This window comes from Electrona antarctica (assembly GCF_951216825.1).
Source record: "Electrona antarctica genome assembly, chromosome: 12".
Taxonomy (NCBI): domain Eukaryota; kingdom Metazoa; phylum Chordata; class Actinopteri; order Myctophiformes; family Myctophidae; genus Electrona; species Electrona antarctica.
The window spans coordinates 24,297,235-24,322,640 of NC_136793.1; the positions used below are offsets into that span (position 1 = coordinate 24,297,235).

General features: G+C 42.4%; 2 protein-coding genes across 3 annotated transcripts; both read right to left on the reverse strand.

The window, feature by feature from the left end:
- Positions 1 to 864: 864 nt before the first annotated feature.
- On the reverse strand, positions 865 to 10,057 carry mrps27 (mitochondrial ribosomal protein S27). Its single transcript, XM_079517194.1, has 11 exons — positions 9,935 to 10,057; positions 9,565 to 9,642; positions 8,293 to 8,363; positions 7,956 to 8,014; positions 7,520 to 7,634; positions 7,327 to 7,405; positions 6,757 to 6,872; positions 5,808 to 5,910; positions 3,815 to 3,957; positions 1,555 to 1,737; positions 865 to 1,349 (listed from the first exon to the last, which is right to left on the reverse strand). The coding sequence occupies exons 1-11, from the start codon at positions 10,005 to 10,007 to the stop codon at positions 1,092 to 1,094; spliced, it is 1,278 nt and encodes a 425-aa protein (XP_079373320.1). The 5' UTR covers positions 10,008 to 10,057; the 3' UTR covers positions 865 to 1,091.
- Positions 10,058 to 14,808: 4,751 nt separating this feature from the next.
- znf366 (zinc finger protein 366) lies at positions 14,809 to 25,015 on the reverse strand. 2 transcript variants are annotated; one of them, XM_079517064.1, is made up of 7 exons: positions 24,921 to 25,015; positions 20,585 to 21,648; positions 20,101 to 20,268; positions 18,933 to 19,083; positions 18,022 to 18,213; positions 16,273 to 16,447; positions 14,809 to 16,164 (listed from the first exon to the last, which is right to left on the reverse strand). In XM_079517064.1, exons 2-7 carry the CDS (start codon positions 21,640 to 21,642, stop codon positions 15,383 to 15,385), a joined length of 2,526 nt encoding a protein of 841 aa, XP_079373190.1. In that variant the 5' UTR covers positions 21,643 to 21,648; positions 24,921 to 25,015; the 3' UTR covers positions 14,809 to 15,382. The 2 variants fall into 2 exon arrangements, with proteins under 2 accessions (XP_079373190.1, XP_079373191.1); XM_079517065.1 differs by having other exon boundaries at positions 20,585 to 21,645; positions 24,921 to 25,005.
- Between the last annotated feature and the right edge of the window lie 391 nt (positions 25,016 to 25,406).

Below are 25,406 nucleotides of genomic sequence, written 5' to 3' on the forward strand. Positions count from 1 at the left end.
CACTTGCATGTCATTTACAGTATGTACATGAAGGCCTGGCGGTTGAAACATTGTACCTCCAATAGAATGGAGTCTGGGAGCATTTAGATTGATGTGCAGATAATGCTTCAGGGTTTCCTGCAGACCCTTTTTACCCCGGGGCTGCATCTTTGGCACCGTGCCAAGACAAGCCAAGAAAGAAAGAAAACATGGAGTGAAATCTTTATTATACTACAGGCAATTGGTTGAAATAAGCTCGCAAGCTGTGCTGAAATAGGCATGGCATGACATGACAGCACACCTATAGACGTTAATAGATTTGAGAACCGATTTATCAAAAATTTAGATAAAGTGTTAAGAAACTTCTCTTTTTTTGAGGGCAATGATAATGAATCCAAATTAATTAATTTTAAAAAATCTGCAAGATTCTCCTGCCGGCCAGCAAAGCTTTTTCCTGCAGGAAACACTTGTCAATTAGACCCACTGTACAATTTGTTGCCGTCTTGTAGAAAACTTGTATTTTAATAAAATAAATAGCTGATCTACAAGCTGTTTTCTCTCGACCGGCAAGCAGCAGTTCTACTTTGTGGTTGTGTAACATGGCTTTCATTCTCCTGGGAGAAAACGTTCAAAGATGCTTTTGAGATAAAATCCCAGTTCCACACACACCTTCTAGGACAGAGGGGAGGAAAAGGAGTGGGAGGATGTGATGCTAAGATATTTTCCCTGGCTTGTTCATAGCTTTCTTTTTGCTTACATGAGGTCATAGCGACCACTAGACTTCACAATTGATGTGTGTACATTCCACTAAAACTGTCCACAACACATCAAATACTGTAGATGTGCCACAAAATCCAATGAGAATGAACTGTTGAGGACACCATGCTAATTTGTCAACATCCATGAATTTTGTATTTATTTAAGCCTTCATTTGTACCAGAAGCACACCGTAACAGGAAATAAAAAAGAACAAAATCTCCAAAGGTGATTTGACAGACAAAATCACGTATTAACTATTACACAGTTGTACAGCTTTGCAGAGATAAAGCAATACTCTGCAAATACAATACAATGCAGACAGTGTGAACAATAAGTGCCAGTGGTCAGTGATGTCAACCTTCAGAGGCCTGCTGTTCTGCAGCTCTGGCAGCCACCCTCTTCTGTCTCTCCTCCTCGGCCCTCTGCATGGACTCCTTCTCCCTCTGGATCAGACCACTCTTCTCGACCTCCCAGTCCTGCAGCCTGCTCTGGTACTGGTCCAGATCCGGCTGCTCAGCTGTAGCCAGGGCCTGGCGGGCCATTGCAGACACTAGAGCATGCAGGGAAGCCGGATCCACCTTACCCTGCGACTCCAGCTGGCCACTGAGTTCCTAGAGAGAGGGTGGAGGCATAGCTCACTTAGCATAGATGCACAGCTCCACAACATCACTGAGCCATTGTTTCATATGGAAATCAACAAACACATTTAGCAGTGGGGACAATAAGGGATCACTGTTATTCGGCTGCTTATTGTAATGGGCCAATATCCAAATCAAATAACATGAGCAGTATAAATACAATAAACACCTACTGTACCTTGAATCTGCTGACATAGAGAGGAAGCTTTGTCCGCTCCTCTTCATCCTCCGCATCTAGCTTGGCCTCCTCCTGTCGCTCCTCACCTCCCGATTCCTCTTCTCCAGAAGAGGAGTCTCCAGAAGAGGAGTCAGAATCTGAGACAGAGGACAGCTCCTGCAGCCAACTATTCAGGGTGCCCAGCTGTAAGAAAAAGAAAACGGGAATGAAAGACTGTCAAGGGAGGCACAAAGCATTGACTTGGGTTTGTGCTCAGCTCACCTGAATTCAATCAATTTCACAATTTTATAAAGTAAACTGTAAACTGCTTTGCTATTTTGGGGGGAAATATTTTACTTCCTTCATCATTAACCACTTAAGCCCTATTGCATACTTCCCCAGGACTTTGTGTGTTATCCTTTTTAACCCAAATGCTTTACTGTACCTTTGTGCTATTTACATTGTTTGATGAATAAAGTAATCAATCTGTAGGAGCCATTATGATGATGGCATATTAGGGGCTTTAGATTGACAGCACCTGGGTGTGTATTTACCATTTAAAAAGGGTCACAGCAGCAGGTGCAGTTATGAGGGAGGATACAGGTAGTGGGGAGCCAAAATGTTCTTACCAGACAGAACAGAGAATAACTACAGAAACCACATTACAACTGCAACCTCAATAAATACAACTAAAATGACAATATCGACTGGACAGCCATAAGTTCGTTTCTATGTCTATTCTGCGTATTATTTCTATGTCCCTTACCCTACCTGTAAAGCAAGACAAAACAGGACAGTGGAAGGTGAAAATACCTCATATTGTCAGCTTGCAGATTTGCCATTTATTTTTTAAACACGTTGAACCCCAAGTGCACATGCCCGATTCGTTCACACAGGCATGCACCAAAGGTTTCCAACTACGACTTAGTGAACGGGCAATGCAGACAAAACAGGGAAAGCTGGGACGCCAATATAACAGACCAGGACACAGAACCAGGACAGCTTCAGACACAACCATGTCCCTGGGGTACTCATCATCACCACCAGCATGCTCATTTGCGCTTTAATATTTCCTCTCTGTCCTGCACAGGTTTATCAGTTCTACATTATTGCCGCGCTGCTATGTGACAGCTAGAGTTTAGCTTCCATTGTGGTGATTCTCACAGACGTTTGACTCTCCTCCAGGCTCCTCCAAATTTCATTAGATGCTAACTGAACTATTGAATTGGACAGGACAGACAGGATTAGAGGTGCTACGTGCATGTGTGTGCAAATGCTGCAGCTGTCGTGACAGCGCATGTGGTCCGTCTCAGCAGATGAGCACTCTGTCTGCGTCACATGCCCCACCTGGAGAGTAACAATGGACTGTCTATGCTATATATCTTTGCTGTCGGGAAGAAACCACCATATATTTTGAAAACAAAGCCATACTGCCTCATCAAAGTTGGTGTTGTGACTTTATATATTGTCAATTACTTGCATGAGAGGGGGAGAGGTGGTGGTGTTAGCTGCTTTAGCACACAGTTTGAGGGTCCAATGGAGTTAAGAGGTTTTGTCCGAAGCATTTAGTACTTCTCATTGGTTCAATGTTTTCGACACACAGACATAAAGGGTCTTCAATAGCACTGATTTATGAAAAGAAAAATAAATAAATCAAAAACCTCGAAAATGAAGTTAGGTGGTTTCCTCCCGACAGCAACGATATATGCAATGTTTAAGGGCTACAACTACAATTATCGATTATTTTCTTAACGATTATTCTATTGATTACTTTTTTGATTAATTAATAACGATGTGATTTGTTTTGTGGAATAAACTCAAAATTAAATTGTAATTAATCTTATATTAAATCGATTAGTAGGATTAACCTTTTGAGTCCTATTCTATCATTGTACGACAGTTGTACAAAACTTGCGGAAATGGACGATCACCCCTTAACGTTGTACATTTTATTTCCACAGCCTCATCTCCATGTCTAAGATATATCTTCACTAAAAAGGCATTTCAGTTCAGAGTGAGTTTACGTTTAGGACAATACTGATAATAACTGTAGGGATGCCTTAATGGTAACATGATCTGTAATTTTGCACATCTGAAAGCCACACACCCCTAAAAGGACATCGTTACTTTGTCCTCGCTCTAAATAAACACATGGTTTAGGCGCCACCCACGGCAAGATATGTTCCTCTTCTTCCTGAGGTGATCATGACCCATACATGGTGGAGGAAATATTGTCTTTGGCCGTGAAGGCTGAAATCCGAGTTGCATTTCAAGGCCTTACCGTGTCCTGGGACAGTCTGATATCTCCTGGCGTGGCAGCCACTCTCTCCATGACAGCCAGGGCTCTGCCCAGATAACCATTGGTCCAGATGAGAGGCATGCCTTTGAAAACAGCGTTAATTCCCTTTGTCATCTCCAACTTGCCTGCACAGGAACAAAGGTAAAAAGAGAACAATAGCAGCATTTTAGACTAGGCCTTAACTATCGATTATTTCTTAAGTGATTATCCTACCAACTCCTTTATTTAACTAGACCGGTGCCCAACACTGGAATGACGTTTCCAAAACACACTGGCTGTGAAGCTTTCTGGAACTGTCATCGGCAATGTGTTGATTATATTGTGAATAGGATGGGAGGGTGTTGGGTGTGTTTTAAGTTCAATTTTGTATGTTGTAAAATTATTATACTCCGTTTTGCTTGATCAGAAAATGAATAAAAATGTAATGAAAAAAAAATCTATAAATTGTATTATCAATTAAAGTTAAATTAATCTTTGCATGACTATTTTAAACAAATCAGCTCAAACGCCCATCAGGAGAGAAGGACATGAAACAGAATGTACACACCCAGGAGTAGAGCATGAGAGAAGGACATGAAGCAGAATGTACACACCCAGGAGTAGAGCATGAGAGAAGGACATGAAGCAGAATCCCAGGAGTAGAGCATGAGAGAAGGACATGAAGCAGAATGTACACACCCAGGAGGGAATGAGAGAAGGACATGGAGCAGAATGTACACACCCAGGAGTAGCGCATGAGAGAAGGACATGGAGCAGAATGTACACACCCAGGAGTAGAGCATGAGAGAAGGACATGAAGCAGAATGTACACACCCAGGAGGGAATGAGAGAAGGACATGGAGCAGAATGTACACACCCAGGAGGTAGAGCATGAGAGAAGGACATGGAGCAGAATGTACACACCCAGGAGTAGAGCATGAGAGAAGGACATGAAGCAGAATGTACACACCCAGGAGGGAAGGACATGAAGCAGAATGTACACACTCAGGAGGGAATGAGAGAAGGACATGAAGCAGAATGTACACACCCAGGAGTAGAGCATGAGAGAAGGACATGAAGCAGAATGTACACACCCAGGAGGGAATGAGAGAAGGACATGGAGCAGAATGTACACACCCAGGAGTAGAGCATGAGAAGGACATGGAGCAGAATGTACACACCCAGGAGTAGAGCATGAGAGAAGGACATGAAGCAGAATGTACACACCCAGGAGGGAATGAGAGAAGGACATGGAGCAGAATGTACACACCCAGGAGTAGAGCATGAGATAAGGACATGGAGCAGAATGTACACACCCAGGAGGGAATGAGAGAAGGACATGGAGCAGAATGTACACACCCAGGAGTAGAGCATGAGAGAAGGACATGAAGCAGAATGTACACACCCAGGAGGGAATGAGAGAAGGACATGAAGCAGAATGTACACACCCAGGAGGGAATGAGAGTAGGACATGGAGCAGAATGTACACACCCAGGAGGGAATGAGAGTAGGACATGGAGCAGAATGTACACACCCAAGAGGGAATGAGAGAAGGACATGAAGCAGAATGTACACACCCAGGAGGGAATGAGAGAAGGACATGGAGCAGAATGTACACACCCAGGAGTAGAGCATGAGAGAAGGACATGAAGCAGAATGTACACACCCAGGAGTAGAGCATGAGAGAAGGACATGAAGCAGAATGTACACACCCAGGAGGGAATGAGAGAAGGACATGAAGCAGAATGTACACACCCAGGAGGGAATGAGAGAAGGACATGGAGCAGAATGTACACACCCAGGAGGGAAGGACATGAAGCAGAATGTACACACCCAGGAGGGAATGAGAGAAGGACATGAAGCAGAATGTACACACCCAGGAGGGAATGAGAGAAGGACATGGAGCAGAATGTACACACCCAGGAGGGAAGGACATGGAGCAGAATGTACACACCCAGGAGGGAAGGACATGAAGCAGAATGTACACACTACACACCCAGGAGGGAATTGCCGAGAAGTTGAGCACTCAAGCCCACAGTGTTGTTTTGCTTGAGTCCAGCGATCAGCAGCGCAGCGCCCAGCATCCGCTCTTCTGCCACCTGAACATTAGAGGACACACCTTGATTAACACAATGACATTTATGCCTTTTCATCAGATGTACATATGTCTAATGGCAAACAATTATAGAGATATTCAAGTGATGCCTCCTATGGAGCGTGGTTAAACCAAATTAATATTTAATGCACAAAATGTTTAATTAGAAGAAAGAATATATATACACACTCCTTTCATTGCCACTCAATGAATGCAACGCCTTTTCATAATATTTTGTTATATAATAGTAATAATAATGACTTAATAATGATGTCTTATTTTAAACTGTAAATGCTGCAAAGTACACACATGGTGCAGGGGGCAGGCCCTTGGTTAACCAATGTCACACAGCCAGCAATCATTAGTTCATACATATTTTTCACGTGGAACCTAACAGTGAGGAATTATCCAGATGAAAGTTAAAGTGCATTGAGACTATAAATATACAGACTATAAATACACAGGTGTAGGAAGGATAGTACAAAAATAGAACATCATATTTGGTTTAAGAGACAACTATCAAGTTCATATTTAAGTAAAGTGTCAAGTACAAAAATAGAACAACATTTTTAGTTAAGAGAAAGCTGTCAAGTTCATATTAAAGTAAGGTGTCAAATACAAAAATAGAACAACATTTTTGGATTAAGAGACAACTGTCAAGTTCATATTTGAAGTACATACATTAAGATATATATATGAGATTAAAACCAAAATTGAGGCAGAAGACCAAATCTAGTTTGGGGATAGACTGCTTTGGGGGCCAAAAACCCAGGTAAATGGCCAAGGACATACAGCACAAATAATAATAGGGCCCCAGTAGGGGGCGGTAAAAATGTAGAAATGTCCTTACAGTGAGTTGTGGCTTGGTTGCTAGGTAACTGGACAAAGCATACATGGATAGGATCTGTGTGGATGGAAGGTCAAAGGCCTCCTGAAGCATCACCTCTTCAACAACTGAGCACGCACCTTAGAATAATAAAAGGAATAAACAAACCAGTGATTCTCAACCTTTGATATGCATTAAACCTGAGGGCCGGGGACCACTTGTAACTTCAAACTCCATTTTAACCATGATAGATTCATCAAAAACATCCATCCTTGTTTCTGGTTACGGATATTGTCCTAATACGTGAGGTGACCGTGTTATTAATAAATATTATACTTTATAAAAACAAATTTTAAAAAACTGTCTTGAGTTGTTCACAAAAGCCAGAGTACATAAAATTACCAAAAGGTTTTTTGAAAGTGAAATATCGCTTTAACAAGTTGAACAAAAACAGTTCAATGTCCTTACTCCTTACAGTAACAGTCATTGGTTTTTTTATGTCACCAGTTGGAAAATAATCCATCTGTTAATATTCTATTATAATCATAGGAAAACATTACGGCAACAAATAGTAAATACAATGTACCGTATTACCTTTGAAGTCTTCTTCCTTAATGTATGAATCTATCAGTAGGTTAAAAGTGAAGTCATCTGGGAACATTCCATATTGAACCTACACACACGCACACACACACACAATGAATTATACAGAAATAATATTTCATAGTGTGGTCCAGCACCTCTTGTGAATTATTAAGTGTTGGTTTATTGTGTGGAGTGAGTGTACCTTGTTTTTTAGTGTGTGTAGTGCTTTGTCCCTTGCTCCATATTTGAGACACTGTCTGAACCATCCATGCATAGTCCAGTCTCTCAGGTACCAACAGTTAGGGCTATGACGGAACCTACAGGGGGAAGAATTTAACTTATTAAGACCTGAGGCCGATTTAAATTTCAAAAAACAGTTTTCTGAATAACGTATGTTGCTATATCAGTGGTGCCCAAACCTTTTCATGTCAAGGAGCCCCCAAAATGATATGCATTTGGCCACCGATCACAATCTCAATATATTTTGTACCAGGGACCCCCAGAAGCAAAGATTTGATCTCAATGGGATTTTACAAACTTCATGTCACAAATAACAAAAAAAAAAACTGGTTGCAACTGAAGCTGGCATGTGAAAGAAACAGAAAGTTTGATACTCCTCATCATGTGTTTCCACTCACTTAAAAAGGTAATACTCTGCTTGCTCAACTTCTTCTCTTGACGTTATATTGTCAATAAACTGAAAAGGAAACAAAAGAAAAACATCATTATATAATATATATTAGTAAAATGTCATTCCATTTGTGTTAACTTTTGTTGGTTGGATGATTATGAAAGACTTGAATTATGTTTTTTATTATACACCTATGCAATGAGTTATATGTTGTGTCCTGTAAGTCAATGTGGACTGGGCACCTTTGGTGCATGACACAGAAATAAAGAATCTATCCATTATTATTAATTATGCATTTCCATCTAATTCCTGAACTGAAATATATTTCAGCATACACATCTTACCCGTGATATAGTCAGCGAGCTAACGGGCAACTTCCTCTCATACGTCTTGTCCATGGATACAGCTAAAAGAGCTGTCAAGACAAAGAAATATACTGTATATAATACATATAATACCATGACATTTTACAGGCTGTTGTTGAATACTCATGGAGAAAAGACATTGTGACACTGCCACCCTGTGTTCATCAAGCGCACACACATGAACACTTTGCATCTGAAGAACATATAATGACATTAATTCAAGTGTGCACACTCTCATCAGTTGTCAAGGTGACTGCAGCCGACGAGCGCCGATATGGATATTTATCTCTGTCAGCCCATAATGTAACCACACAGTATATTCCATTACATCACTGAGGATACGTCCCAGGTGCATCCATGCGATGTATATTTGTTTTAGTTATTCTATTTATAGTGACTCATAGGAATAGACTACGTGACAACCAGCAATAGTCTGGTGACCACTGGAGAGACGGGTGGCAGCCGGAATGTAGACAGCACCTGGGAGCAGTATGGCCCAGCCTGTGTCTTCCGTGAGGAAGAAGCCCAACAAACCCATGGTGAGGCCTTTAAGAGGGCCATTCAAGCCGCAAGCAGAGCCTGCGGCACCACCATGGGCTAGCTAGGAGCCTGCGGAACCATTGCGGCTCGAGAATCCACTATTCCTGAATGAAGTGCCTGGTGCTGGGAGTCTGGTGCAATGCACAGGGGCTGGACCTGGTGAGAGTAGGAGTGGACCTGGTGAGACATAGGACGGGCCCGGACAGGAGTCAACCCACAGAGCCTAGTCCTTCCACGCACCGGAATAGTGCCTCCCAGTCCCGGCAGAGTAGTTCAGGAGGAACAGATTGCGTGGCCCTGGATTTTCCCTAATGGGACGCAAATCGGGACTTGATTATCCCGGCTGGGTCACCTGAGTGAGGGGTATGATGTTGGGAGACCCGAAACCCAGATCAACTTGGGATACATCACTGAGGTGTGAGGATACGTCCCAGGTGCATCCATGCGATGTAGTTTTGTTTTAGCACAGTGCTAATTTATCCATTTGTACACTCCCAGAGTTAAAATATGATATACAGTACATATGTAGATGGAGGGTAGTGGGTACACAAAAACAAAATAGAGCACACACAAAAGAGCTCCCCTGACTACTACTGTAACCCAAATCCTGAGAGACTCCCATGGATGGAGGTTCCATCAATATGCATACAGTTGTAATTGCTGTCGGTAATAAAGTGCAGTATATTGGAGAGATCAATATGAATCACTTACCCAAGTTCTGGGGGTCTTTCTCTCTCGACTCCCATAGTGTGGTGTCTGTGTATGCTGCGGAGAGCAAACACCTCCTAGCTGTAATCAAGACAACATAATTGCATGATTTAAACACTATGTGTAAGAGAAATAGTAATACTTCGTTTAACAGATTAGTAATGAGTTAAACGGCCTTAAAGTGCCAGTCAAAAATAATTCTAATTATGAGGACCTTGAAACAGATGATCACAACAGTATAGCTGGCATGCTAAGGTTAGCTTAATAACTTAATTGTAAACAGCTTAGAGCAATCAAGGGCAAGCTATTTGAAACTTTGCCCAAATGTGAAGTGCTGCCACAGAGGTCCTCAGTTAATTGTAAGAAGACTTACCAGTAAAAGTGGGAGTTATACTTTTAACTTTGACAGCTGCAGTGAAACAGCGTTGCAACACGGAGGCTGCCATCTTGTTCTTCTTATTCTTTCTTTGGTGTCGTGTATGGCGTTTATCGTTCGTATTTGTTGCATTACCGCCACCTACTGAGGGAAAGTAATTTTTGTGGACAAGATGAAGACTTGTTGTTTGTTTATTTTATTTCTTGGTAGTTAGAAACCCAATTGTGCCCAAGTTGATACGTCTAACGATATGACTCGGTTCATCGGTTATATAGGACTACTTTTCAGGCTGAGAATTAAATGTACACATTACAATAATGGGTGGACTGGACATATCGGTTCTGTAACAGTTGAGGGCGCCATTTGGACGAAGAGAAGACAGTCCAGTTGAAGCATGCATGGAGGTAAATAAACATTAATAAAGAACATCTTGTTACTGTTCCTCGACGACAACTTTCCGTTCAAGGGCCCGAATTTAAAAGTGTGTGTGTGTGTGTGTGTGTGTGTGTGTGTGTGTGTGTGTGTGTGTAGGAGGGGGTGATAACTGTTATTAGCAGTTGTGGACAGTAATGAAGTTGAGTACTGCAATTTACTTGAGTATTTTTTGGATACTTGACTATCCCTGCTACATTTCAAATGAAATATTGTACGTTAGACTCCACTACATTCCTATAGGTCCCTAGCTATTTCAAATTGTAGCAGATCTACAAGCTCACACTTTATTTATTTATTACTACTAGAGCGGTGCCCGTTGGGCACTGGCCTACTTGGAACGATGCAAATTGGAAATGCATGCACCACCCAGATATTATGTCTGTGTCCCTTTTATGCTCATATATGGAGTTCTTTGTCAGGCAGCCAGCTCCATATATGGACACTGGGCAGGGGCCCTGTCCAGAGCCCGGGCAGAGGCCTTTTTGGGGCAGTTCTGGACAACCGTGGGTCCGACCGACTCGACACTGGGCACTGCACTCCCTGTGGTGGGGTGGAACGCGTGTTTGAAGTCGGTGGGGCGAACGGTGCTCGATTTACGTGGATTACAACAGTACACACACACAGACAGACAGAGACTTGGTGCATTTGTCCAGAGTAGGCCTATTTGTGCTATTGAAATGCTCTGTGTCTTTTAATGTATGTCAGCCGTCATCATTTTTGTTTTGTTTTTTAAGGGACAGCCTAATTTGGCTGTAATTAGCCTATACTGAACAGTAAATATAGACTTCTTGTCAAAAGGCCAAATAAGGTTACAGGTTGAGTCTGGGTGGGACTGTGTTGTTAAACAAAAGCGGGAAGAATTGTTTGCACCGTTTCGTTCACTCACTGACTACCAAAACAGGAAGTGAATATTACCTGAGGGCCACGTTCCCACGTCAACTGGAACTAGTGGACAAATAAACTATTATATACTATAGATAACCTAGATAGATAGATAGATAGATAGATAGATAGATAGATAGATAGATAGATAGATAGATAGATAGATAGATAGATAGATAGATAGATAGATAGATAGATAGATAGATCAAATAAACTATTATATACTATAGATAACCTAGATAGAACGACATGAGACATTTTCCCACCAGAGCAAACTTTACTGTCCCCTGTGTCACATGCCTGTACATGATACAATTGTGTGTGTGTGTGTGTGTGTGTGTGTGTGTGTGTGTGTGTGTGTGTGTGTGTGTGTGTGTGTGTGTGTGTGTGTGTGTGTGTGTGTGTGGTGCGTGCGTGCGTGCGTGTGTGCATGTGCGTGCGTGGGTCTGTCTGTGGGGGTCCGTGGGTCTGTGGGTCTGTGTGTGTGTCTGTGTGCATGCAATCCGTTCATCCTGTCATGGGTCTAAAAGTTTCAGTTCACCAAAACATGAGAGATTCCATTCCAGCCTGAAAAAAAGGCACAGATATGAGATCAGTTTTTCGTGTTTTACACGAACAACAAGGATATATACCAGACGATAGAGCTGAGCTGATTCTAGGTCTGAGGCTTCAGTTTCCACTGTCTTTGCATGATGAGCCAGTGGTTGGGATTGAAATGTGAAGGTGAGGAGAAGGAAAGGAGAGGAGGATGTGAGAACTTCCTCAAAACATTTGCAGTTTCATCCTCAGGGTAAGGTGGTAGTCCCCCTTGGTAAAAATAGAGAAGCTTGTGTTCTGCAATTTACCTGAAAAGAAATTGCTTAACGTTTATGTGAAATGCTCTGAGTCTCATTGCTATATAAAATTAATTGTCATACAAATAATTGTGATTACATTTGTTTTTGTGTTTTTGGCACATTGGAACATATTTAGAAATTGCCTAGAAATGGGCAAGTTATGACAAATAACTTCGCTATTTGTGGAAAACATTTGTAAATAATAGTATGTACAATAGTATGTACAATCATTGATTATGTTTTTAAATTCCTTAACCAAATGAGGAGAAAATAGCTCTTCACAACATGTCACACTATTGCGGGTATATATTTGGTGTAGTTGGAAAAAAGGAGTGGACCATTTTAAATCACATATTTATTTTTCATAGTTATAGTAGCTATCGTTATGGTATGGACGGGCTAATTCGAAAACATCTAGAGTAATTTGAACATAACACACGTCACGTACACACACGCACGCACGCACGCACGCACGCACACACACACACACACACACACTGGTGGTTAAAGACCCCTGTCACTAAAAATAACAGGTACAAATTCTCCTTCATACCTGCCTCCATCCGGGCCATCAATGGGGGAAGTAGGAGGTAGCTGCCGTACAAGTTTCAGGGGTGGGTGGTGAGGATAGATATAGTTACCCTTGGTGCACTTTAACTTTAGCTCTAGTTGCACTTTATATTTAAAGGTAATGATCTGTATCTTGTGATATTGTTGTATGTCTGTTGTTGTTGTTCTTGTTGTTGTATGTTTACTGTATTGTGTCTTTTAGAGCTTTTTTATCTGCTGTAAAATGAATTGCCCAGCTTGGGACATATAAATTAACTTGACCTTGACCTTACATCACTGTAAAATCCTGGAACATGTGATGCGTTTAAAACCAAAACACCAGTGTGTAATAATTAAATGCCAAATGTTTATTTAGCCTATGTTTTATTAAAATACACTAGAAAACGAGTACACTTCAAACATCATGACTGACTTGATTGTATACCTAAACACATACATTAATGTGTTTTAGTATTTAAAAAGTGATACCGGCGATTAAACATGTTCTTCTGTTTATAATCTAAACACTGCGACACGCTTAATGTTATAAATAAGTGTTCAGATCCTACACCATTTGATTTGCACACACACACACACACACACACACACACACACACACACACACACACACACACACACACACACACACACACACACACACACACACACACACACACACACACACACAGCTTTGGTGATCAATGTGCTTTCTACACAGTCACATAGACACATGGAAGCCTTTTGTCTGGGACACCCACTGTGTTCTTCTCGTCTGTTTGATCACAACCTGAAAGAGAGAAGAGGGAGAGAGAGGTGTTTTCTCTTCCCCTTCCTCTCTTTGGTAAAAACAGTAAATAAGAAAGGCCAGCCTTTGAACTTCACAGCGACAGTCTCTGGCTCTATAATAATGGTAGATTGGATTTCAGAGAATGCTGCAGGTGGATAATATAGTACAGTATAATTTGGCTACAGGATTCCATTAAAGTTCTGTATGAATCATCATTAGAAGGATGTTTATGAGACATTTTGATATATATGAGTATATATAAGTATTCACTTCATACTTCCCCCTTCATACTTCCCACTCCCAAACAGTGGCGTATCCAGGAATTACGTTTTGGCCATGCAAGATATGTTAATTGTCGCCTCCCCGCTAAACTAAAGGTTTTCAAAGAGATATACCTGCCAGACGAGTGGAATACAAAGGCTGAAAGGCATGCATTTTCATTCCAATGGGTGATTGAGGGTCACGCTCTACCGCAACGGCCAATCAGCTGTCCATTTTAATAGCTCTCAGGTCTTGTTTTTGTCCTCTTTTTTCTCATTGTATGGATTTTGGCCAGGCCAGAAATGGATTTGGACAGGCGGACGCCTGCCCTCGCCTTATTGTAGATATGCCTCTGCTCCCAAACAGGGCGAAGACGATTATGTAAAAAAAAGTCAGTAGTCAGTTGCAGATTTCTATAGTAATTACCTGCATGTAACCAATGCATATTGCATATAATGACTAGTGATGTTGGAAAGCAATTGGTAACAGATTAATACTGTAATTGCTGTAATTGTACAGTATTTGTAAGCAATGATGCAATCTGATTACTTTTTGACCACTTGCTATTTGTTCGGCCATTGTAACATGCCCAGAATAGAGACTAGTTTTCATGAATTTATTTAATTTAACAGTGTATTGAAGTAAGTATTGAAATCAATCAGAGGCTTACAATTCATGTGCATGTAGTTATTTTGTAATATTGTTAGGCTCATAGCATAATTCCTATGTCACATTTTTAAGGCTTTCAGGAAAGAAGAAATTGAAAATTGACTTGAAAAACATTTTGACTTAAGCAAAAAACAACTAAAAACTCAAGGTCATCTGACTTTATTTACCTTATATCTGCCTATAACTCTACTCTACACTGCTCGTTCATCGTGCCTTATTGCCTAATGCCTATGATATGTTGTCAATCACATTTTGTGAATATAACCTTCTCAATTCTGCTCCACACATATTGAAATAGACTTGTCATTATGCAAGCATACACACAGTATATCTTCTTATTTTGTAATAAATCAAACAGAGGTTCATTCTTTCAAAATCACAGTTTATTCCATAAATAGGCTCACAGTTAGATTTTATCTATTTATTTATGTCATTGTCAATAACTATCTATCAAAAAATATTATTGCTGCTCCCAAAAAACAAATGTAGGCTAAAATGTCCCACAGAGGAATAGCAAAATGGACATATCAGTGATGTATTAGTAATCAGATCTTTAAGTTTGAGATCCTGTATTACAAAAAAAATACAATTTGAACAAGATGTAGATTGTAAAAATTAAATTATAAACTCATGTGATCAGTTAATATTGAAAAATATATTTATTAAAACATCTAAATAATTATTTGTATTCTTAATATTTCTACATTTACAGCTATAACCCAATAAGCCACAACATACTGTACATAAACATTATGTCAGTGTTTGCCATTTGTAATGTAATTGTTCATATGTACAGTACAATAAACTTCACAGCATCTTATCCTCAAATTTCATGTTAATTTGCGTTACTTTGACCCTTCCATGTTGCCATTGGATACACACACCTCTTAATATAAACGTACACCATGCATGTTCTGTTCATGTCGTCACATCCTTCAGAAACAACATTTACCTTAACTGACCAGTAAAATCTTACACACTTTCCTCCCTCACGTCTCTGACTGTCTGCATGCCTATACGGTATGATCAGTATTCTCCAATCCCTGCATCTTCTTCCTCTTTCTTATCCTCATCCCGGGGCTCGGTAGCGCCGAATAAATGGCCTGAGAGTGAGTGACCCCCTCTCTCACCTGGCACTAACCCGCTCTGTTTCCCTCCTGCTTCAGGGTGCTTCATACTGCTGATACCGTAGCTCTCCCTCTCCTGTTGACCTTGCCCTGCGTCCAGCTGCTGCTGCTGGTAAGTCTCTTCTCCCAGTTCTGAATCTGAATGATAGCCGTACAACTGCCTGCTGCCTAACTCACGCTGGTACATCTGGTCGCCTAGCTCTGAGTCGGACTCATAGGACCGCTCAGGTGTCTCCCCCGACTGGGGCTGACGCAGCTGGCCGGCTGCAGTATCTATGTAGTGCTCGCCTTGTTCTTCTGACTCAGTCTCAGACTGATGGGCATTGTGGCGCTCCTGGTCACCTGCCTCATGATGCCGGTATGCCTGATTTTGTTTATCTCCTGCCTTAAGTTCAGGCGGGTAGCCTGCGCCTCCTTGCTCTAGTTCTGCGATGTATTGGCCGCGGCCCGCTGCTTCGTGCTGGTCCACCTCCGGGCTGTACTGGCTCCTCCTGTAAAAACTCTCCTCGTCCTCCTCGTCGTGACATGAGCTTCCAGGCACGCTCTCGCCGTCCGACTGGGAGAGACGGAGGCTGGGCAGGCCCGGAGGCTTCTGGGAAAGATCGAAGGGCTCCTCTTGGCTGAAGCGGGTCAAGAGGCCCAGTGGGCCGGCCAGGCAGAATCGTCCTCTTCGCCTGAAAACTGGCATGAGATAAAAACAGACAGACATTGATTTTGGCAGGTAATAGTATAGTGGAAACAACATACAGTATCAGACAGTGCTCCATTTGATCAAATGAGAATCCTTACATCTTGCGTCCAGCCCTCTGTCCATTATGCCATGCTTAACCTTCATGTGCCTGGTGAGGTTTCCTTTCAGGGTGAACTTGCTTGGACAGTAGAGGCATTTGAAGGGCTTGCTGTCTGAGTGGAGGTGCATGTGGCCCATTAGGTTATGCATCCTGTTGAACTCCTTGCCACAAAGCTGAAAGACACAGGAGACACAATCCAACTGCTGAGAGAGGAGTGCAGGACATTTCCCCCCCACGCACACACTGCATCAGACAGTTTAATCAACATGCTATAAGAATTATATTTCATATGAATCCAATGTGAGCTGCACATGCAAGAAAAATATTAAGCAAATGAGACACCATCAGCGTGTGTACAAACATCCACATCTGTGCACATCATCTGCTGATTGTCAACAATAAGGGTGGCTGTCCAAGTTCTGAATGATTGGATTTGCATTCTTTGAAACACAGTAACATTCCATTCTGTAGTAAACACTATTTAAAGCCACCAAAACAATAGGCGAACAATGTTCATTTTTATTAAACTTCCCCTTCTGTCCGACAACTACAGAAGACTAATTTTCTCAGCAAAGTCGTACAACAATACGTAATCATGAATGAATGTCCAGGCACTCATTCAGATACACAAACACGCCCTCTCTTTTCTCCCTGTCTTCCTCTAGCTCTCTCTTTTGCTTCCCCCCATCTCTCGCTCTCTCTCTCTCACACACGCACACGCACACGCACACACACACACACACACACACACACACACACACCCACACACACGTGCGCAGGCATGCACGAGAGAGAGGAAGCCACAGCGAGACAGGGACTGGAGGAGAACAGGGAAGGGCAACTCCTGCGCTGTCCTTCCTCTCACATTCTTTTTTATTAGGGTGGTCCTTTCCTTCAGGAGGAGAGAGGGACTGTAAACTGTCCAAGAGGACCGTGAGAAAACAGGAAGCTCCCTCCAGCAGCAGAGAAAGCGAGATGAAATCTATTTGCGGGCCCTGTTCTCCGGGGAGGCTGGGAGCCATTGTTAGAGAGGCAGTTTGTGCAGCGATATCCTTCCTATGGACAAGGAGGCTTCCACTGCCAAAAGCCTCTCTCTCTGCTATCTGGTCATCACTGCAGTCGTCCTAGCGTGCTCCAAGGTCACGCAGACACATCCAAAACAGTGCAGAGAGACCCTTTCATAGTATAACTACTTTTGGATATTAACCACTATTTCATGCTTTGTCATGCGTTGGTGTAGCGCTGCGGGAAAAAAAAGACTACTGCAAGGCAAGCTCACAATCCGTCACATTCTTTTAGCCACATGTCACCAAACAGACATTTGTGTGTGGTTCATATCGTTAAAATACTGTTGGGGGTGCAACAGTTAATTAAAATAATTAATTTAATTGATTATAAAAAAATGCGATAAATTGTAATAAAATAATAATTTTCAAATATATAAAAAAGATTATGTGAGCTTGCAAATCTGCTATTTTCCTGAAACCGTTGTACAACAAAGACTTAAATAGGACTTAAGTAGTTAATCTACTAATTGATTTAGTTGATTGTAAAACAATAAATCTATAAAAAAAATATTTAGTGTAAATTCGTTGATGGAAAAAACAATTAATCGAAAAGGCAATCAATATAATAATTGCCAAAATGATAATCGATAGCTGGAGTCCTATTAGCACTGTGGGTTTTGGCAGGCCAGGCATTGGGTTAATTTGGCATGCAACAACACGAATGCAGCCCCGTGACCCACCTTGCACTTATAGGGTTTGATGTCTGAATGGACGATCATGTGGGCCTTGAGGGTTTGTTTTTGGACAAAGCTCTTGAAGCACATGTGGCACTGGTAGGCTCTGATGTTGGTGTGTATCAGCACGTGGCGCTTCATGTTGGCCAGCAGTGTGAACTCGCGGCCGCAGATACGACACTTGTGCTCCTTCACTCCCTGACAGAGAAAGAGAGAGCGGAGACGGCAGTGCGTTATGATGCCAGTGGTTCTCAAAGCGGTCCTTGAGGGGGTTCCAGGGGGTTCCAGGGGGTTCCAGGGGGTCCCCGGCCAAAATTACAGTTAGGAACCAAATTGACCCTTATGTGTCTGTAACTCAGTGTGTGCAAATGGAACCAAATGGACCCGTTCCATTTGTACACTCAGAGTTAATTGAACAATGATGATACTACAGTGTAGATTGGGACCCCGGAGATGAAAATGGTATAAAATCTGTGGCCTAATGCATATCAAGCTAGGGGTCCTTGAAATTAAAATGGTTGAGAATCGCTGCTAAAGATCTTCATTTGGGAGGGTTCAAACGGGGGTCCATGGGATAATATGTGTAAATTTGGGGGTCCTTAAAATGAAAAAGTTTGAGAAGCACTGCGTTATGCATTCTCTTTTGCAAAAAATAAAAAAGGAGGGGGAAAAAGTACTTGTCTGGACTGGAAGAAATGGTTTTGAATCATTTGACATGTCTGACTAGTGTCCTGAATCTTTCAGTTGTTCCCATCAGCGGCTGTTGTTCAGCCAGAATGTGAATGAGGATTAAAAGGACAAAGGCAGCCTATACAGTAACGACACCTCAGGATAGTGCCCGGCGACCTGAATAGTTCCCTTTCTCGTCATACCATTTTCTAGGACAAATTGCCGTTCCTCACGACGTGGCATCTCACCTTATGTGTGAGTGTGTGCTGCTTTAAGTGGTGCGACTGGATGAACTCCATCCCACACTCAGTGCAGATGAAGGGCCTGATGTCTTTGTGTTTCATCATGTGGTTCTGGAGCTGGCTGGGGTACTGGAAGGTCTTCTGGCACTCCCCACACCTGCATGAACACCAGCTTTCATCTCAGTAGTGGAAAGTAATTGGCCCGGCCCAAAACACACTGTTGTTTTACTGAGGTTAAGTTTCTGGTTTGTAGACTTTACTTAGGAATAAAGGTTTAGGCAGTGGTGGAAAAAGTACTCAAATGTTTTACTTAAGTAAAAGTATCAACACTGCAATATAGAAATACTCTCTGAGAAGTAAAAGTCTAGAATTCAAAATGCAATGGGGGAAGTTTTCAAATAATTGTAGTTGAGTAAAAGTACAATATTTGCCACTGAGATGTAACGGAGTAGAAGTAAAAGTACTGGATATTGAAATTACTCAAGTAAAGTACAAATACCTCAAAATTGTACTTAAGTAAATGTACTTAATTACTTTCCACCACTGGGTTTAAGCGTAGTTTTACTGGGGTTAAGACTAGGAATAAGGTTAGTTTTAGGCATAGTTTTATTGGAGTGTAAGACTAGGAATAAGGTTAGGTTTAGGCATAGTTTTACTGGGGTTAAGACTAGGAATAAGGTTAGGTTTAGGCATAGTTTTACTGGGGTTAAGACTAGGAATAAGGTTAGGTTTAGGCATAGTTTTAATGAGGAGCATTCTTGAACTCGGTGTACTCAAGTACTGTACTTAAGTACAATTTTGAGTTTATTTTATTTTATTGGAGTATTTGCCATTTTAAATACTTTTACTTCTACTCCTCTACACTGTACATCTCACAGGCAAATAGCCTATTGTACTTTTACTCCGCTACAATTATTAACTATTGCTATTACTATTACTATTTACTTTGTAGATTTTTATTATCTCAGGGACCCCCAGGGGACCGTCAGGGCTTCCCCAGCTAAATGATTCCTATAGGAACCAAATGGACCATTACCCAACTTTACGAGTCCCTTTGGTTCTATTGTATTTTCACACTCTCGAAGCTATGGTAAAATCATCTGAAAGGCTGTGAGTACAAATTATTATGTGTATCTCCACACCAGTGTCAATTCATGCCTGTACAGGCTCTTACCTGTACAGGGTGGGACCACGGTGGGCAGTCAGGTGCCTCTTAAGCTGAGCCAGCGTGGGGAAGTCCAGACCGCACTCAACACAAACATTCTCCTGGCCTTTCTCGTGCTTCAGCTCATGAGCACGAAGCTCACTGGGGTAAGCGAAGCCCCGACCGCACACGCTACAGCTGGAAGAGAAAAGGGTAAAGGTGGAGAGGGTAGAGGAAAGGAGATAAGGCACAAAAAAAGGAGAGCAGCAATTTAAAAACAGGAAGAGAAGAGAAGAGAAGAGAAGAGAAGAGAAGAGAAGAGAAGAGAAGAGAAAGAGAAGAGAAGAGAAGAGAAGAGAAGAGAAGAGAAGAGAAGGAAAAGGAGAAGAGAATAGACGAAAGGAGAAGATAAGAGAGAAGAGAATAATAGAAAAAAATATGTTTTTTTTATAAATAGACACAGATTGTCTCGAACAAATGTCTGAGACAATATGTTGTCACATTAATCTTTTACCTGTATGGCTTCACATCGCTGTGCTGCATCATGTGTCTCTTTAGGTGGCTGGTCTGGGTGAAGGCCTTGTGACACACCTGACACTTGTGCGGACGCATGCCCTGGTGGGTGAGTAGGTGTGTGTGCAGGTGGCTCAGCTGCTTGAACAGCTTCCCACACAGGTGGCATCCGTGTGGTTTGATCCCACTGTGGCCCAGGATGTGTGTGACCAGGTTGTACTTGGAGGTGTACGACTTCTCGCACATGCGGCACTTCCACCGCTTCTGATCGCCGCCCACGTCCACATAGTAGCTGTCATCCACGTGAACGCTGAGGCCCAGCTTCTCAGTTCCGGTCATCCCACCGCGGGGAGCTCCCTCCGGGCAGCGGCGGGCAGGTCGGAGGGCCTCCCTGTGGTAGAAAGCTCCGGGCGGAAGGTGCATGATGGGCCCAGGCATGAAAAAGGGGTACGGGAGCAGGTTGGGGTGAAAGGAGGTAAAGTATGGAGGCGGAGGGTGGAGGAGCAGAGGGGGCGGAGGCCATACAGGGGAGGGACTGAGCGGCTCCTGTTTCACCTGCACAGGTATGGACATACCAGGTGGGTCGCTCCTGGACAGAGTTCTGGGATACAGCTGCAATCTGCTGAGGTCGATCATGCCTGGGATGGGTTTTGGAGACGGAGAGAGAACGGGACGATTTGGAAAGGAGAAGCGGATATGGGAGAGATCCACCGTCCTGTTCCCAGTGCTTTCCTCCTTTTCCCCTGCCCCCCCGTTGGGAGACTCGTCTTCTTCCGCGTCCATTTTGAGAGGTGTTCTTTTACGCTTTTGAGATCCCTCCCTCTGGGTGTAATCTTCGCTCTTGGGGCTAACGCTGCGCAAAGTGGCAGGGGGGCTGAATGCACTGCAGTAGGCCTCTCTGGTGGGAGATATGCCGGGGTATCGTGGAGGTGAGAATTTGGGGGGCTTGATGTAGAGTGGAGGTGGGCTTAGGTAGAAGTTGTGCTGAGACGCTGGCCTCCACTCATCTCTTAAAGGAGGACTCCTCGCCAGCGAGAAACCAGTCATGTCTGTCTCCATCCTCTGCTTGAATTAGAGTTATAGACAGAGCAACAAGGTGATTCATGTGGCAGTGTTCGTAAAACCTGGGCCCCAAATGCATTTATTAAATTAAATGAACACTCGTGATTTTACAGTGCAATGTTTGCAGCACAGCCACACCTCTCAGTGTCCAACCTGAAACCTATCACTTCTCTCTTTCTCAACCATCTCTTTTATCCTACCTCCTTTCCTGAAATCAGGAAGTTAGCTGTGACATGTCGCTCACCTCCGCCTCATGCACACTTTTCGCTTCTCCCTCTCTCTTCCTCTCGGCTCTGTTCGACTTTTGTTTTTACCCAGATGACTGTACAGATACTTCCACTTTTTGCCCACCACTGATCTGAATGTTTAGGTTTTGTATACCTCAGTCATTTTTTATTGACACAAATGCATACAGTATATCTGTCAAAAGGATAAAACACAGAAAAGCTTGAGGGTTTTTTCCCCCATTGTGATCCTTTGAGTGTATATGTGTTAACCACTTAACCTCTCGAACGCCAAAATTATTTTTTGGCAGAAATGTGGTGTTGATGGGAAAAAGAGACTCAGAGTGTCCAAGGTCCTTTGAGTCAATGCACACGGACGCCAAGTTATTGTTTGATAGTAACATTTATTTTTTTCAAATATTAATTATGTCTTTTGGTATAGGAGCTGGTATAGGAAGCTGAGAGAGATGGCTTCGGAGGAGCACCTGTAACCCTGAACATTTGTATTCTTATCTCCAAAGCCACCTCTGCACCTTTTGTCATTTCTATCATCTTTCCTATTTCCAAATTTTCAAAAAAAAGAAAGAAATAATTATAATTATAATTAAAGCCATCAGGAAAACCTTTCTTCCACATCTTTGCTCTTTCTAAATTGCCTCTTGGTGGCTTTGAACTTTTCATTGGTTTCAGACCGGCAGTGCACTGACCCACCCTCCGTACCATGTTGGCACTAGATACTATGTTGTGCTTTTTGGGGAGGTTGCCCAATGCCTACCGCTATACCTAGAAACATGGCTGCATATTGTATTCTCTGTGCAGAGGTTGCTGCACATTTCAGTGACCATGCCTGGGTCACAACATTGGTAAATGTAAATGTTGCATTTATATAGCGCCTTTCTCCAAGGCGCTTTTCATAGATTGTGCATTACATTCACCCATTCACACACACAGGGACGGATTAACCCCCATGAGGGCCCCTGGGCCGGTAATGTTTTTGGGGACCCCATAGCGCGCAAGCACACAACATTTTTGTTTTTTTAAAGTTAACTAAATCAATGGCCAATTTCAGGGCCTCAAACCCAGTTCCGCGCGGTCCAGGTTCCAGCGGCTAATTTGGCCCTGCACACACACATTCATACACTGATGGCGGTGGAAACCATGCAAGGCACCAACCAGCACACCGGGAGCAATTAGGGGTTCAGTGTCTTGCTCAAGGACACTTCGACACTAACTCTGGGGGTTTGAACTGGCAACCTTGCGGTTACCATCCGGCCACTCTACCCCTGAGCCACTGCCACCCCCATTCACATTCACATATCTGTCAGAAATAGTTTCTGAGATGAACAAACTTGACAATTCTATGCAAGACCATACGATACACATACCATCCAGCTGTATGATCTAAAAACATTTGTAAAAATCTGAACTTTGATGGACCCAGGTCCTAGTTTAATCATCCCTTTTCATGTCTTGAAACACCCGTCCAGGACAGGTTTCAGACACGCCTCCTCAGGAGACTTGGCTCAGATCTGAACCCATTTTATTTGCCGTTAGGAACCTGTTGCATGCCCGTGCTATGTTGCCCCATGCAGGGTTCGAACCCATGTCCACTCGCACAAGAACCCATGTCCACTCGCACAAGGCGTGTGCTCTAACTGCTACACTAGGGCGGCCATTAGTTTAATCTGCAAAACAATATTACTGTATGTAGTAGGGGCCGGGGGTCCCTGCTTCGTCTATATCACCCAAGGGATCCATGGCCTGAAAAACGTTGAAAACCCCTTGTCTTGAGGGTTAAAGCTGGTTAAAGCTGCAATCCGTAATGTCCGAACCCCGAAGTCGCCTGAACTGTAACAGAGGGCATGTTTGCAACGTCGCATCGCAATGCAGGCGTGTACTGTAGATCGGCTATTTTATCTATTTTTTAAATAAAGCATTCCAGAACATTAGAAAATGATTATAACAATAATAATAATGATGATGATGATGATAATAATAATAATTATAATAATATCTGGTTAAAGTGCAATTAGTCATATAGTACATAATAGAAAAGCACTGTGCAGCTGAGATGTTGGTGCTGTATATATGACGTACTGTAGAAGGGAGGGGGAAGTCAATAATGATGCATAATGATCAGTGATAGAGTGACAGATAAACGGGGAACTGTATCACTTCTGCACTACAGTCAAAATCACACTCAACAACGCAATAAATTCTATTCTATTACTGTAAATAGTAGTGTTTTTTCCCTTTTGTGAGAAACCACCACTATTCGAGACCAGTATATTATAAGAGAACAGTATTCAAATAAGTGATTTATCTATAAATTATTCTGCTAAAGATGACAAGGAGTAGGAAGGACAATGAAAGTGAGGAGAAAAGTGATTTTAGATAAAGCACATGATATACCTGCTTTCTCTTCAGTTTTGAAATTAAGTAAATAAATAACAAATTGGTCAGAAATAAAGTAATGCCACATCTACTCCTGGAGATATGAGTTGCAGAACACATTTACAATTATGTTTAGCTTTTGCACTCACTCTGATAAAGCACTGGAATAGTGCTTTAATAGAAAATGCCCAGGCTGTGCATGTTATATTAAATAACCATTTGTGCAGAGAGTTTTGCCTGTCATTCTCCCATTTCCATGAGATTTGAAGCAGCTTTGCAATACAATAACTGCAATAGCACAACCCATAAATAGCAGATATACAAGTCCATGGTGAGCTTGTAGATCTGTTATTTACTGAGCACAACAACACCGGCACACTAAAGTATAACTGAGGCTTTTGTGTGCCAAGAAGACCCCAGCAGCGCATTCCTCACCTCACCGTGTATTCCACTACAACCTAGGCACTTAACAGAAGCCCCTCCTTATCCTTATGCCAATCAGTGCCATGCAAGTGTGTGTGTGTGTGTGTGTGTGTGTGTGTGTGTGTGTGTGTGTGTGTGTGTGTGTGTGTGTGTGTGTGTGTGTGTGTGTGTGTGTGTGTGTGTGTGTGTGTGTGTGTGTGTGTGTGTGTGTGTTTGTCTGTGAGTGTAACCTACCAGTTCAATGTGGCACAGTGTATGTCTGTGATGCTGTGCGTGCTGCAGCTGTGTGCCTGTCTCAGCGTTCTCGCTCCTGTGTTGGCCGTGCACCTCTCCTGACAATGAGCCGTCTGTCTGCGGAGAGCATTTGAAGTGACTTAAGAAAGAGAACAGGAACAATCACTTTGTTCTCATTTTTCAGATGAGTACCTTCGGAGAGAAGGAAGGAAGGGAGGGGAGAGGAAGTCAACAGCCTATGTGCCTTCCTGCAGAAAAATAAGGAAACACTAGATACACATCTACATTTCTCTATGAAAAAGGGATTTACACATGCTTTGGGAAGAACTAGAGATAGTGAACAATCATCCAGAAGAGCCACACTGCTTGAATATTTGCTGCAATTTATTTATTTATGGAGGATGTGTTTTGGACCATGATAACCGATTGGCATGCATGCTTTTGTCTTTTTTTATGCTCAGAACATTTTTAACAGTTAGACTACTA